Below are 16,242 nucleotides of genomic sequence, written 5' to 3'. Positions count from 1 at the left end.
AGATTCACAAACAACATGGATGCACTATTTTCTCAACCTTTCTGAGCCATATTATACCTGGGGAAAATTAGGATAGTAAAACCCTCTAGTATGTTCAACTTGCACCTGGATAAAAAATTACAAGAGAGCATAAACAGCAGTTCATACCCAAGTTGGTATTTGTGAACCAGTTGTGGCCTCAGGGGCAGAATGGCTACGCACAGGCAGTCCCTTGCCTTTAGTTTCATGATTCATTGGCATATTCCCGGACTTCTCTGAAAGTCATATCTTTCCAGGCTTATCACCAGATCCATGGCTGAAACCAGCACGAGGAGTTTTCAGCTTACACAAGCCGAAGGCAATCCCAGCATGGGGATGCTTCCTCCTGCACCTGATGGAATATTCAACTGCTGTGGCAATTGGCCCAAAGATCTATGTTTCAAGACATCTGGGAGTGATGAGCTAATAGTTCCTATTACTATGTGGGATAGAGGGAATGTGGTATCAATTTAAAAGTTTCAATTTGAAATGTTTTGCTGCTCTACTTGAAAAGCTAATTTGTAGCAAGTTAATGGTGTTTTACCTACACGATTTCCTAGAATCTTAACCTTTGTCTCAAGTAGTGCAAGCTCAGAATAGACCCTTTTTTATTTTTTTTTAACAGAGTTTTATATAGCGCTAACTTGACCCGGTATCGGGTTTCAGAGAGCTTTACATAGCACCAGTTGCGTTACATGAGGATACATGCATCCTTTTTGTGAGGCACAGGGAGATTAATTGATTTGCCCAGAATCACAGGATGTTCAGCGTCATTGCCAAGACTCGAACCCGGTTCCCCAGATTCGAGGTCGACCACCCTAGCCGTTAGGCCAACTCTTCAAGCACCGCAACCCTGTTTTAGGTACTGCCTAACTATCAGAGCAAAAACATGTGGCTCGAAGGTTTTGTTGGTTTAGTAACTCTTCTTTGTTTTGCTTCACAGTTCGAGTGCCCATCGTGTTCGCTTACATGCCTTTGCCCATCTTTCGATCAATGATGTCAAAGGTGGTGCTTGACAGTGAACAAGGTGAGTCTACTTTACTCCCATTCTTCAAAGGCTTTTAGGAGCACACATTGTTTACATTTCAAATTCAGCATGGCTACAACTAACAAGGAAATATTCTGAATTGCAAGCAAAAACAATAAATGTATGTGTATATTTTACAATGAGAACCATTCATTTACCAGTTTATCCACTTAATTAGCAATTTCATCCTTTTATTGGCATAGTGATTGTGGAGTTTAGAACTGGGAGATTTAGTGTCATTATCTGCTGTGAAATTGATTATTTATGCTTACCTTCTCTGGCTCTGATTTCTTTTTAGTAAAATGGGTATTTTATTGATTCTCTATAAAAAAAACAGCATTCATTGGTTTATCCCTAATATAAACCTGGTTGTACGATTAATTGAAATGATGTAAATATTGAACACATTTTTTCTTACAAAAAAGTACATTTTGAATTCTTTCTGATGTATAATAAATTCAGTAGAACGTTTATATTGTCCTCGCTCTCTTGAGGTCATCAGTTTCAAACATATGTACTTCTCCTATAGCCAGCCCTCTATCATTCCCAGATTTGGACAACCTTCAGCTAACTGGTGCCATACAGATTTCAGTAAAAACACCAGTGGCTAACCAGTACACCACTCCTGTGTGCCTTGCTCCACCATATCATTACTCCGCTCCTCCCTGAATCTTGTTTGTGGTCTTTTATCACTGGAATCATCACTAAAGATGCTCAACCTAAATTTGTTCACAGATTCCAGTTAGGCTTGCCAAAGTCAGTTAGGCTGAGGCATCAGGTTGCATCCCGACAGGCATTTCAAAGGTGGGATAAAGGCAATCCTTCCAGCATTGTCCAGTTCCCAAGCAGTTATGTGTGCTAGATACTTCCAAGAGGATCTCAACAATTTTATTAACCTTGAAAGAGGTTGCACTTGGTTCCTCAGAACTCATGTATGGATTTCCATAGCTCTTGCAACAGTCTGTGGCTCTATGGATTGGCCAACATGCTCCTGTGGTTATGGTCCTATTGTAGGTTCTGGCCACTTTGCCACCTTCTAATGAGAATGCCCTTTGAAAGCAACTCTTTCCATCAGAAGACATACTTACCTGCTCCATTAAGAAAGGTAGATAAGTGCCTTGCAGCACTTCTAATGACCTGTCCTGAAGCAGGAACCTGTCAGCAGAACCAGCATATAAATCCTTCCTCTCTGGTTTCCAGCCAGATTTGAAGGTCAGAGTGCTTAAGCTAGTGTTCCTGAAATGCAAACCACTGTGTTATTAGATAGCTGTCCTGGCCAGATCCTACAGCCTAGCCTACCTCCCTTTATTAAAATGCTTAGGGCCTTGCCTGATTGTCACCCCGTTTCCTGGAGTACTTTGTAGGAACAATCAAGCAATGGATGAACCTTCACACAATGAGATGGAGCTTTTCATCCCTCCGCATCAGTTTGTCGATCATACCCCATCTTAGACCCTACACCAGGATTAGCTGAAAATGGAGTAGTGCCTTGGAGTCTTACAGAAGACACCCTTGGGAGATGGAAAGGAGAAAAGAGCTCATTTATATTTCCTCCTAACATATTCACTGTTTATACATAAAATTAGGCATTGTCAGTCAGGATCTGTAAGAGGTAATTGTAATATCCGCACTCCTTCCAGCTGATTATCAAATGCATATTAAGCCACGTAAGGGACTTTGTTTTAATTTTCGGAAATGTATTTTCATACAACGCAAGTACATCCGTGTTTAAAATGACATAATTAACCAAAATAGAAATGCAATAAAGTGCAAATCCACATAAATCTTTGCCCTGATTTAAAGTGCATACCATAGCACAGCTAAAGTCCATTATGTGCATAAAACATGCAACAAGCATAACGTTCAGGGCACTCATTTACGGAAACCATCCAAATTGAATTTAATACATTTTTTAAGGAACTCACTAAAGCTATCCTAAATCTCTGCATATTGTTCAACCTGATCTCTTCTGCCATAAAATGCATTTAAATCATAAAATATTTTCCTAAACCGCTCTGGGCGTGAACAATGCAGTGCTAATTTCCCATACAATGATAATGAAGTCCTCACCTACAGTGAAAGGAAAATTAAAACAGTTATCAAATCTTTAAGTTGAAGAAGAGAATCAAGAATCTGACCAAGCAAGGTGATACCCATCTTGGAAAGATTTTCAAGTCTGTGATTTCGCTAAGAGTCTATAACATACCAACCCAGAAATACTCCATTGCCAAGTACATCTTGGACAACTATTACAATTTTTTCCACCCATTCTATTTACAATTTCTGGAGTTTACATACTCTCTGTAGAACATATTTGTGTGTCCTACCAAGATACAAAGAAAATAAGACATTACTCTTGTCATAAATCATTTGTAAAATTGCTCGACTGAGATGAGTTGCAGGGTCATAGTGAACTAACTCGCTCGGTCATTAAATTGGAGAGTTTTGTTCAATTGTGAATACATTCTGGAAATCAGCTCTCCAGTCCTACCTAAAAATATGATCATAATTAAATAAAATGTATTTATAAAAAACACCCCACCATTTAAATCCATTGTATACAACAATCTATTTATTTTGCACCTAACGCAGGAATGTAAGAGTGCAAAACCTTTCGTTTAAAAAAAAACCTAAGTTAACTAAATGAAGCTGCATTGCCATGCAAAGCCTGTTGTTTGGTCATGTTATCTAAAATTACTGATGAAAATGGGAATTCACCTTCTGGAATTATCTGTCGTAAAGTTAGGCCGGCAGCGGCTTAATAATACATTTCAAAATGTTCTTCTATGGTGCAAAGACTGAAGACTGACCTGATTGAAACTACTTCCCCTATAGACATACAAGAAACGAGCAATGGTATCCCCCCATCCACCCAATCATGAGCTGACAAAGTTATTTTCTTACCACTCAGAAATACTCAAAAATGAGAGACACATATTTCTCTTCTATCTGAAAAACTACTGTGAGATCATTAGCGTGCAAGTGACTCTTCACAAGCTCCAGGATGGCCATCTAGCCACTATATCCAGATAATCCTTAATCCTCCCTGACCACTGGGCTTAATATAAGTGACAAAATGTATCATGATAGTGGGCAACCCTCATGCATACAAAATAAAAAATCAAATCCCTGTACTTGAACCACATTAAAAAATTAAGCTAGTGAACTGTAATGGGAAGTGCATCCTCTCCTTTACTGAAAAGAAAAAGTCCCAGGTTTACGGGATCAAACACTTTTTTATATATCAAAAAAAGAAACTATCAGAGAGCTTCAATACCATCTGATAATCAACCTCTTTTAGAAAATAATTAGTATTGGCCACAAGAAGCCATCTTGGAATAAATATGGTTTGGTTTGGAATATGAGTCTATTGAGTGAGCGCATGTTCAAAAGCATTGTGTCCTGTAGTCTGAGCTGAGAAGCATTGTGGATCTGTGCAAGCTGCTGAGCGTTGAGTCCTTTCCAGGTTTTAGAAAGGTCACTAAATTACATTTCACCAGAGAAACAAAGATGGCGGAAGGAATCTTGTCAAATATTATTGGAAAGAGCAGGCAGGTTATAGGTGAGCCTGTACACTAAGGATTTACGAAGTTCATTTGGCAGTCATCTTTTTCTTGCGGTTTGCACAAATCTGGTGCTCAAGAACCAGCTGAAGCGATGTTCTGTTGCATCTCCCCACAGGTGATCATATATACTAGAACATGAAAGCCAGTGTTTGGGGTGGGGAAACGGGAATGGGATAAGAGAGAAAACAAGGACACAGGACTCCACATTCTGCCTCGTCACTGTTGGGGTTAAGGAAGTTGTAGTGGACAAAAGGGGAGCTTAAGTAACTTTTCATTGTAACCCCACACATGACTGATTGAGAAACGATATACCTTAGTAATATTTCTGTAACAACACTTCATGCTTTGATAGTATTCTGGAATCTTTTGAATCTAAACATAATAAGACATGAATATCTTGCTAAGTATATATATTCTTGCACATCCCTCCGTGTTACAATAACTACCTTAAGCTATCTCACTGTACAATTCTTCTTGGTTGCTGTAAACTGGAAACAAAAAGATATGATTACTATTCTGGGATTCCCTGCATTTAGCAATCTATTTGTATACTGGGATTACTAATACCCTATATATTGGGTGCACTAAAATGTATGAACAGTTCAAAGTTCATTTGGAAAACAGACAGAACTTCAGGATACCTCTCTGAGAATAAATATGTCCAGAATCCAATATTTAAGCTTTAATGCTTGAAAGCCAACATATTGTAACGAGGTACAGCGGCTGTAACACTGTGGTACAAATTGCCGAGCAAAGACACTAAACACCACCATGACAGTTTTACTTGAAACCCCAAGATGGCTGCTATCGCTTTAGAGGTGCAAGAGTCTGTGTCCCTTTGTGAAATGTAGTTCACTGCTGACAATCTACTGCATGACATGTTCCCAAGGGGTGAACAGCTTGAATACTGTCAGCACTCACACTCTGTAGCAACCATAAGACTTTCCTTCCTTGGAAGGCCCTCAGCATAGATGGTTTCAAGGTACTGCTTCCTTCCAAACTCGACATGGCGGTAAGCAGCACTTGAGCCCTGCATCCTGACGCTTTTCTAGCGGCCTTGCTAAAGGAAATTACTTTATGGTGGATTGAACTTCATCAATAGGGAAGTGTGCTACTAATGCTTTTGCTCCATCACAGTAATGTATGCCAGATCTACCCTGTCAAAGAGTATTCTTATGTATTCCTGAGAGGTTTTCAACGTATGCTTATGCAATGGTTTATAATATTTTGTTCCCTAAGGCTCAGGTAATAGAAGTTGAATGTTCAAAGATGTTACTGGAATCTGGATTTTTAATACCTTTTGTACTATGTTGTACACTTCTTCTCTGGCAGCCCTTGACCTTCTGCAGATTGTCTGAGGGTTATTTCAGCAGTAGCATAGCCTTGTGCAGTTGCTAACCTAGCTTTTACATTTAATCGGTGGTCCTGTTCTAAGATATAAACACTTGCCACTTGGGAGCTCAATGCTCTGAGAAAATGCAAAAAAAAGTCGAAGACTACTCCCCAATGTGCATAACCTTCAGACGATGAAAATAAGCTCAGTGACAAAGCTCATCTCATCTAAAAGGTTAGTGTCTGTCAATAGAAAATATCTATAGCAAACCACTTCTTCCTGTTTCTATTGATGTGACAGCCTCCCAGTACATGAGAGATTAACAGCAAATAAAGGCAGGCAGATTATTTGAACTGACTGATTACCTTTTTGGAAGGTTTGTATGAAGGAAAAATAATATTTGCCTGGGTCAGCAAACACTTGCAATGTGAGTACCATGTGCTTTAAAGCCACACTTCTCACTCTAAATAAAAAACCAAGTAATAATATCTTTGCAAGTGACAAATATCTTCTCTCATTTAGTTCCTCCTACCAAAAGTCATCATTTGATGTTGTGGGCTTAGATTGCATATATGTGGGGTTACAGCAACTTAAAGTATCCCTATTATTACTGGTGTGGGTAAGTGTCCCAGTGCTACCTCTAGTTTCTCCAGGCCATCTCGGTTTATTTGTAATATGTACCACAGTCATTAATCCCACATGCTCATTGAACAGAGCTTCATTCCATTTCCTAAATTCATCCTGAGCCACTTTCTCATTTTGCTGCTCTAATTTATTTCATCATTGCAACAAGCTGTACCTGTTGAATATGAGAACTATTGACACCACAGATATTTAATCAAGGAATGGTTTGCCGTAGTTGTGAAGTGTTGTGGTCTCTTTTATCAGGCAAATATCTGACTCTGAGATTTTAATATATGACATGAAATTCCATTTAAATTTATTAGGCCAGCCAGTCACATTAAGAAACAGAAGGCCAAATGTACAGAATTCAGGGATTGCGAGTTCCTAATTGTGATTCTTCACGAATTGCAAATAGGAAATTGCAATTCCTAATCTACAAAAATGTACAAGTTAGTAATAGCGATTCCTAATAGACCTACCTCATCAGTGGTCGAAGTGGGGGGGAAAAAAGTAGGGGAACTGTGGGCGGAGAATTAGAGGGCGGGAATAGCCCGAGGATTGGGTCAGTGGGCGGCGTCGGAGGTGTGGCCAGAAAGAGCAAATCATTCTAAATTTGAGAATTTGTTTGGCATTTTACTACCCAGTTACAGCTTATTATGTTATTTAATTCAACCCATGGATACACATTTATTTAAGGTTTAATTTGACTCATTGACAATAAAATCCATTCACAAAGTGGGATTCGTTTCCAATCACCGAATGTCCCATATATGCTTAAAAGTGGAATCATGAGCCATTGTTCTCCAGGCCATGGAGTTTCTGTCATAAACACTTCTCCCTTTTTCCACAAGAGCAGTTCAAACATGAATGGAAAAATATCCTAGTTTGCAAATGTTTTCTATATAATTATGGCTCTGCAATATTTGCCACATAATGCACCATCTGCTGCATAATTTGAGGATTTTAACTAATAAATTGTTTGTAGCTCAAACGGATCAAAAGTTACAAAAAAAGGTGACTTGTGTTTCTGCGAAGTAGACAGCCCTTTGCAAAGGTTGGCTGATCACCTTTCTCACTTCTGCATTTGTATGTTACACTGGTACTAATAATTCAACATCTTTGCGGAGCATGTGTAAAAATGTCAAAATCAGAAAATATACTGCATTACGCTGCAGCCTTTTTTTTTGCTGCATAATTTAGTCAACACTGCGGTATAATTTTGTCCTCCATTGCTGCTTAATTCCAGTGGCCTTAAAGCAGGCAGCTCATGTTAAGTGCTTGTGCATGAAGCAGAGAGACTGTGATGTTTGTGAACTTTGTTAGATGTGCTTTGTTAGGTAATCCTGAATTGCAGACCCCTGGTAAGTTGCAGCTACTACTGCTGAAACAAGGTCAATGGAGGTACCAATGGGTGAGGCAAACTGGCCTCAAGGGCAGGGCCGGCTTTAGTGCTGGTGGCTCCCTGTGCAACAATGTTTGTTGCTGTCCCGCAATGACCACCTCCGCCGCGGATTACTTCACTACCACCCTTTAACAGTGCCACTCAAATCTCCATAACCCCACTCTCTCTCAGATGCATTTAGTTTGATTTACAGCGCCACTCATACCAGTGTCTCAGAGCACTTTACATCCCCAACATTACACAGAGACAATCAATCATACATGTGTAAATCACTGTATAGTGGTATTACAACAATACTAATAGGCAGTATAGTTTAATAGTGATTGGTCTGGAGAAACACAAACTCTGAATTTAGAACGTAATACCATGTTTTTTTTTTTTAAATAACCATAATTGATTTTCACCCAAATGAACCCTTTTTGAAACATTAAAATAATCAAAGACTGGGGAAAAAAAAACACCACGCTGCAGTTGATACCTTGCAGTTTGCATGCAGCTCTTAGATGACAGTTAGTAGCTCACTGATCTATGTTAGGATTTTGACTTATAAACTGCAAGTAACAAAAGGATCTTACTGACAAAAGCAGTAACCCACTGACCTATTTACATTATGTGCACTTTGTGATCTGCTTGGTACATGTTCTTTGCAGCAGGCACATTAATCATCTGTGCTACCTTTCCATGAGTCAAAACTTCCACTTGACAAAACTCCATCTCTCTCTAGGAAGAACATTAATCACCGGAGTTATCATGACATTTTTATTGTCGCTGAAAATTGCTGGAGGCTAGGAAGGAGGCAGCAAGTGCTTTTAGAAACATAATATACTTACAAACATGATGCCCTCACCCGAAGTCAGTGCCCAGTGAGATCGCACCGGTCACACCTCCCTAGAGCAGCTCTGTTCAAGGGTCCTGTGGCCTCAGTGACAGAGTCACTGTCGATCTAAGGTGTGGTGCTTTATAGGCCGGCCCTTTCAAGACTGGAGGTGAACTTCAGCATGGATTGTGGTGGTTAGGCCTTTAAGGTTAACCCACACTTACCATTGCTAGAGCCCACCTGCTGGTGCTAAGACACCAGGGCGTCTAAGGTCTTGCTGGGCCTTCCAAGGTCTAGAACGGGAATGTGCTCCCTCAGGAGAGTGGTCTGGTGGACTGGTCATGAAGGCTGAACTTGCTTCCCCATTTCCAAATTCGGCAGCTCTGACCATAGTGCCACATCCTCTCCCCCACTGAACACCATACTGCCCCACTGAGAGAAACTTGCACTGCCTTCAACTACAACCCAGTTGTGCCCCGCTATGAACACCAGGATGTGACTCATTTCAAATTATGCACTAGACAAGAGTAATATGCTACCTAAACAAAAAGTAACAACATCCTGGAAAAAGCAAACACTCAAGGGAATGCAATATTAAGTAAAGCATGTGAAATGTTAGAACGTACAACATGGTTGGCGTAACACTTTTACACTCATTATTCAGAAATCACAAGTGTTTTTGCCTGAAAAGTTAAGGACATGACTATAGGGCCCAGAAGGGACCTGTTTCAATGTTAATTGCTTATATCCTTACAAAACGTAAGCAGCATAGTTTAAAAAGAACACATCCGTGAACACAGAGCTGTGGTAGACATTTTGTTTTCCAATCCACCCATCAAGCATGTATTGCACAGTACCTCCATGTAGGAGAGTAGGGTCTGCTATCCTATGGTCACCCCAAATTTTTGCTTTTTGCTTCACTGGTTTTTGACATATTGAGGCTGTGGGCCTGCTAATCAGACCCCCAGCCTGCTGTTCTCTCTACTAAATTGACACTATGCACTATAGGTGCATAACCAATTGGAATTGGATCACCCTGTGAGCCCCTGTACCAGTGTACACTAGGTACCCAGGACATTGGTGTATCTAAGGCCTACCAGGGGCTGAAGCATGTATTATGCCACCCCTGGCCTGGCCTAGCAATTTGACACAACTGGCTGATCACTCAGCTGGGGTAAGTTGGTGTAACCACCTCTTACTTAGGTGTAGTATACCTATACCTAACCTTAAATGGGACACATGTTAACCTATAAATCACTCCTATGGCAGGCCTTGACAATCCTGAAGGCAGAGTGCTTGGTTCCATGTGAGATGGTGCTCTGGCATGAGCTGAGCCTGTCTGCAGTGGTCGGAACAACTTCCTTCTACCGTTTCTAGGTATCGTCATACCATATACTCTTAAGTGCATTATGAACCTCGCGGTTAAATGCTATCTTTGGTTTGGCTTTATCAAAACATGTCGAGTAAGGTGTCATACGAATTGGAATACTAACCCATCGCCAATTCTGGCGACGGGGTTAGCATTCCACCCTTCTAGAGGGACACGACATGTACAGTACCTGAAACCCGGGTAAAACCAGACATAGCCTCAGCTCCACAAAATGGACGCTGCCACCACAGACACAAGTCTGCCCTCCTGCTGCTGGGAGTCCTTCCAGCTTGGGGGACGTGGACAAAGGGTTTCCTGCCAGGGAAGGTGCGTGCACCGCCCCAGACAGGATTTTGTGTATTGGTCAGGTAGGGCTTGAATGTAATCAGACATGCCTGAGGCTCACAAGGAGCCTCGGTGCATATGCCAGGTCAAACCGGTCCTGGGGCACACCAGCCCCGGACCTGGGGCGAGCTGGACAAAGGATTGGGGGTGTAACCACCCCCCTTCCTGGTCCCACCCTTAGGGAGGGACCTAGCAGGTAGTCCGGCCCCTAGAATCCGCTTAAAGGTAGGAGCTGTGTCCTAAGACTTCAGACATCCTGGAATCAACTTACTACAAAGAAGAAGACGGGAACTTCGACGCTCTGCTGCACAGAGGACAGAAGGAAATCTCCCCTATGGTCAGGGAGTGACCATCTTGCTAACGCAAGCACCAACCAGCTACTCGACGTCTGCTTTGCCGCCGCCTCCCACCGGAGCCCGAGCCCAGAGCCCAACAAGACCTGGACCTCCAGACCTCTCACAGCCTGATCCACAGTCCCTGCAAGGAAGGAACCCGTGGAGGCACCGAGACACGTGGAGCCAGCCATCTTGAAAGACCAACGACAAGCTGCAAGCGCAACAACAGAGGCTCCCTCCAAGTTGTGCTTTGGGTCCTGAGAAGCCCAACATCCAAGCAGCATCTGCACCAAAGGTGAGCCCTCCAGCATCTCCACGATCTGCGTGGGGCCCCTCTGCACTTTGCATCTCGACGCGCCTGCCCGGTCCCTGGTCCGTTGGCTAGTGGCCATTTTGGCAACCTTGTTTGAAATCAACGATGCTGGTCTGGTTGCCCCAGACTGGCCCCTGCTTTCCTCCAAAGGAGCAGCCCCTCTGACCTTGCTGGTCAGAGTAATCAGCTTTCTTCATTCTTCACAACTTCTGCTTTTGCCAAGGCTTGTTTACTTCCTTCGAGTCGCCGACACCGCCGACAGCGAGAGCCTGCGTGGGACAGCTCATGAACCGACTCCTGGACGTCGTCGACCTTCAGGGACCACGTGGCTGCAGAGACAAGCTACACCTCATCACCTGTTTGCACCCGACATCGCCTGGTACCTACCTGGTGCCATGCCGGTCACTGGCTAGTGACTGTGAACATTGTCCCCTCTCCTTTCAGGTCTTCTACAACTCCGATCCACTCTTGGATCCACCGCATCTCTTCTGGACCGACCGCCTGCAGCATCTTTGTCATCAGGCTCCATTGAATCGATAGATGAAACCCGACGCACTTCGAGACCTATGCACCCGCTTCCTGTGGGTGAGGTAAAGCTGGCACTCCGGTGCCCAAGTGTAGAGAAACATCTCTAGTGTCTGTGTTTTAAGTCTTAAGTTCGTAGTCCATCCAGAAGACCCTTCTAGCAGTAACTTTTGAACTTTTACGCACCCATTGAAAACCTATGGGAGCACGCGTGTAACTTTCCTCACTGCACACGCGACCCGTGGACCTCCTGGTCACTAACCAAAGTTAGCTCTGTAGGCCCAGTGATTCTAGAGGCCCTAGGCCTTTTCCCTTTCCTGTTCGTGGTACTTATACCACTATTTTAGTATATGGTTTGATCGGCCACCAGGGCCTATCAATATAAAGTGCAACTTCTGTATATTATAACACTGTCTTGTTTAACGATTTGTGCTCCTGTGCTCATAAAGAGTCTAGGGGATACTTTGAGTAATAAATACATATATATTTTGAATATATATCTGTGTGGTGTCCTTTCATTGGTATAAAGGGGGGTTACATATGGTAAAACAGCTTGCTTAACACGCTTTAACGAGTTTAGCCTCAAAGACTGCTTAGCCTACGCTACCACTAGGGCAGCTAGTCCGAAAAGGTTGACTTACAACCACACCATAAGGGTTGCTTGGCATGGTACAAGGTGGTCACTTTAACTAGTGAACAGCCTATACCAGGCCAACTTCTCACACTCCAGCAATGGTGCACTTCCCTGCCCAGGGAAAACAATGTTGTTCAAAGAAAGAGAGAAAACAAAAGTAGTGCTTCACTGGCAAACTCTGTATAGTGGCACTAATGTGTTTGGGTGTGAATAAATCTGGCCACTTTGTGACTGCTCTTACTTGCTTTATTTAGTCCTTTTTCACATTTTGAACTTTTTATTTCTCTCCATCCCAAGGCTGCACTTTGGAACAGAAAAATGTTGAAAAAGACATTTCCAGCAAAAGTGTTTTTCTTTTTTGGATCCATTGAACGGAGGAACAAATAAACAAAAGGAGAGTAAAGAGGGTGTAATAACCCTTTCTTGAAGTCACAGTTTTCTGCAAGTGATGAGGAGCAAGACAGAAACAGAGGGAGGAAGAGTCAGAAAGAGAGGGCGGGGGCAGCTGACAGCGGCAGAGCAGGAGAAGTGGACATGGTCCGTGTCTTCTCTGGGCAAGACAGAATCCTTTTCCTTCTCTAACCACCCCGCTCGTTCCTGAACGGCCACGAACGCCGAGCCTTATCTGCAGATGTTGGATATTCCTGCCGTCCTGGAATGCATGATTCAAATACAAAAAGTAGGGGAATAGATTAGGGCACAACATGCCTTGACGATCTCGCCCTCTTCGACCACTGTACCTCCTGAATATTAATGAGATAGGTCGCAATTTGGGACTCATCAAGAATTGGAACCATCACAGGGATGGTGGCCTGCTGGGGTCAGCTGACTACCATGTCTGTGATTGCTTTTTAATAAAACAATCTTTTTTTTCAAATGCAGCCCATTTTCCTTAAAGGAGGCGTTTCAAAAAATTAAATGAAACGTTATAAGTTAAATTTTCTAAGAGTTGGCAGTGGCTCAAGAGACCACTGCCTGCTCTTAAAAAATATTTGTTTCAACATCACATAAACCCTTGAGGTGTCATTAAAAAATTAATGTTTTGCAACTGTAAATTGGTCCCTTAACATTCATACATGCCATTGGGATGCCCTAAACACGCCCCTTCTAAATACTAAATCTCTATACACAAATTGTGATTCGGTAACATGTTAGTGAATCGCAATTTGTGTTTTGTACATATGAAAACAAATGTTGTTACTGACCACAAAAATGCTTTTGTACATATGACCCTCTCTAGATTGCTTGAAGGCTGTTACTCCTGCCCCCCGCCCCACCACCACCACCTGCTACATTTCTCTCACTCCAAAACTACATTTTTCATTGGATCAGTTTCTCACTTTTTCTTTTTTGTTTTTTCCTACCTGCACTCCCACCCACACTTCTCCAGTGGAAGCCAGGCCTGGGATGTGTATCCCCTTTCACAAAGTTGAATATGGTGTTGTATATTTTTTGTGGATAAGCTGCCCTAGTGCTAAGAAGCAAAGTACAACTCAGATTCATGACTCACAAGATTGAAATATCCTGGAACTACTAGGTTTTTCCTCACGAACTGGACTTCAGAATTATTGCCCGTTTAATGATCCTGACCCATCAGATCTGTCGCACCGTCATGTTTCTCCTTATTGTTGAACACACATGATCCAAATCCAGAAGAGCATTCTTTATTCTGCACCTTTCCTCATTACAGAACTTTTGAATTATGCACACCTACATTCAAAGAACTCCACCGGCTCCCAGTACCTACTTAACAGTGGTTTGTGCAACTCTTTCAGCGGCAGCACACCCAGGTTTGAAACAGGAACATGCAGGAAGGAAAAGTGTAGGATTCAGGCCTTTGTCTGCACACTAAAGGTCTGAAATGTCATCTTGGTCCAGACCTGGCAACCTCTATCCCTTCCACACTTTATTTTTTTCGCGGCGCGCGTCTCCGCTTCCACACTTTTGAAAAGTGCTCAAGAACTATTCTTCTTAAGCAGCTCTTCATTACATTGGGAATACCAAATTGCCGGATTCGTCATGAAGAGAATTCTTACTTTCATGTCAGATGTTGTAGCCCTGTCAATTTTCCACTTTCCCGTCCTGCCCAACCCACACCTGTAGGCCCTGCTCTTCCCACCTCTATTATCTGCTCTCTCCAGTTCCCTACTCACTCATTTGTTCTGTGTTACCCTGCGGTGCCCCAATTCATAAACCTTTTCTCTAGTACAGCACTCCATGCTTTTGTAACTAGCAGTGTGGTATGTAAATCAGATACATACATTATCAGACCTAACCAGGAATACCTTGAAAAGCATACAACATCCTACATTCCACCATAATGAAATCACTCACACCCCCTTTTCAACAACCTCGTCCTCTCGCATCAGGCCCCTAATGACATATCCTTCTTACAAATGGGCATAAAAAACAACGCCCTGCACTGTTTCACTTTCTACCTATGTAACAGGCAGGATGCGAAACTTTCAAGATTCCAGCCGTTACCGGTTATGCGTGGCTTTACATCGCAAGTCGTTTCTACGACTTGCGCTAGGTGGCGTGCAACACCTTCCCTGCTGTTGCGCTAACTGGAGTAGGAATAATAATTTATACTATTCCTAAGTCCAGCGCGCCATCGTAGAAATGACTTGCGATGTAAAGCCACGCGTGGTAACAACGCAGTCGTTGTAACGACCACGTTGTGACCTACTGCGTGGTAATAGCACACGTTGTAAAGTGCTATATTCAGAGAATTCATTTGAACAAAGCCAACTGGATCCAAATTGAATTGGAGCATAGATCCTCACTGAGCAATTAGGATAGGAGGCCAAACTGATGATCATGTAAGGAATATCTAATTAAAGCAAATCTTGTGTGGACAAGACCATTCTCTTGAAGACTTACAAACTAACACATCAAAAGGAAAACCTCAGCGACTCAAATAAAAATGATTTATTAGTTCGGTAAAACACATATGCAGATTGATACAACTGATAATAAAGAGTTTGACCATCACTGCTCAGTTGACCGAGTGGCATGAAAGTAACTAGGCATCATTTCAGTATCACTGTCTGACTAATGGAAGGGCACACGCATAGCTGCCAAGTTTTCAGATTGCTTATGTGACATTTCAGTGGTTTCAGTGTACTTATGAGGGACATTCAACTATAAAATGTGGGACACTTAGAGTGACACTTTCTCACGAGTAAAACCAAGCAATGAAGTGCACGGAGAGGCGTAAATATCAGAAATTAGACCCTTTTAAGCAATGAGAAGGTCTAAAGGGATCTTGAACCCGCTCCCGGAGTCTCAAAGCCATCTCCCCCACTGCACAGTTCAGTGAGGGCTATCTTGCTGGACTCACCTGTGCTACCAGAAGTATGTCCTCCCTGCAGTGCCAAGTTGAGACAGAGAGCTTCTTTGCCCCACATTCTTGGGCAAGAATGCCAGTGAACTCACCGGCAGAGCTGCTGCTGTAGGCTATAAGTGGCTGCCGCTCCTCATCTCACAGTGGTCCTTTGGTGCTTAGTTGCTTAGCGTTTATTTTCAGTAGTAAACAACTTGCCTCAGAGTATATTGCCCCTGTCTTATTCCAACAGGTGGAAGCAGAGCTGTCCCTACCAGCATTAAGATATAATACAATCATGCTTCATTTAGCAATTTTCTTTGCATAGTGACGAGGCATAGAGCTTATTTTCCATTCAGAGTGTCAAATGCATTATCACATAATGATGATATTTAGAATTAGAAGTTTTATGCTTTGAAATGCTGGCACGAAAGCTATAGATTTATCTCATTTCCATTGGGTGTCCCATGGCGTCTCACAATCACTCCCGGGCTGCCCTTGCCTGGTTGCTGCATACTTCTCTGGCGCCACACAGTGGGCCAGGCTGTCAGGATTTTACCAAATTAAAATCATCTTCAGGGCACCAGGTGTTGACACGACTCAAGTTGT

The 16,242-nt window shown here is 42.5% G+C and overlaps 1 protein-coding gene across 6 annotated transcripts in view; it reads left to right on the top strand.

Moving 5' to 3' along the window:
• LOC146802083 (lysosomal proton-coupled steroid conjugate and bile acid symporter SLC46A3-like) overlaps positions 1–16,242 on the top strand; it is a 212,933-nt gene that overhangs the window by 134,721 nt on the left and 61,970 nt on the right. For all 6 annotated transcript variants that reach the window (XM_085621646.1, XM_085621645.1, XM_085621644.1 and 3 more), the window contains exon 4: positions 962–1,045. In XM_085621646.1, coding sequence (XP_085477772.1) covers positions 962–1,045 — 84 coding nt within the window. The remainder of the gene's footprint in view (positions 1–961; positions 1,046–16,242) is intronic.

This window comes from Triturus cristatus, chromosome 8, assembly GCF_964204655.1.
Source record: "Triturus cristatus chromosome 8, aTriCri1.1, whole genome shotgun sequence".
Taxonomy (NCBI): domain Eukaryota; kingdom Metazoa; phylum Chordata; class Amphibia; order Caudata; family Salamandridae; genus Triturus; species Triturus cristatus.
Note: the sequence above shows the minus strand (reverse complement) of the source record. Positions and strands in the feature narration are given on the sequence as shown.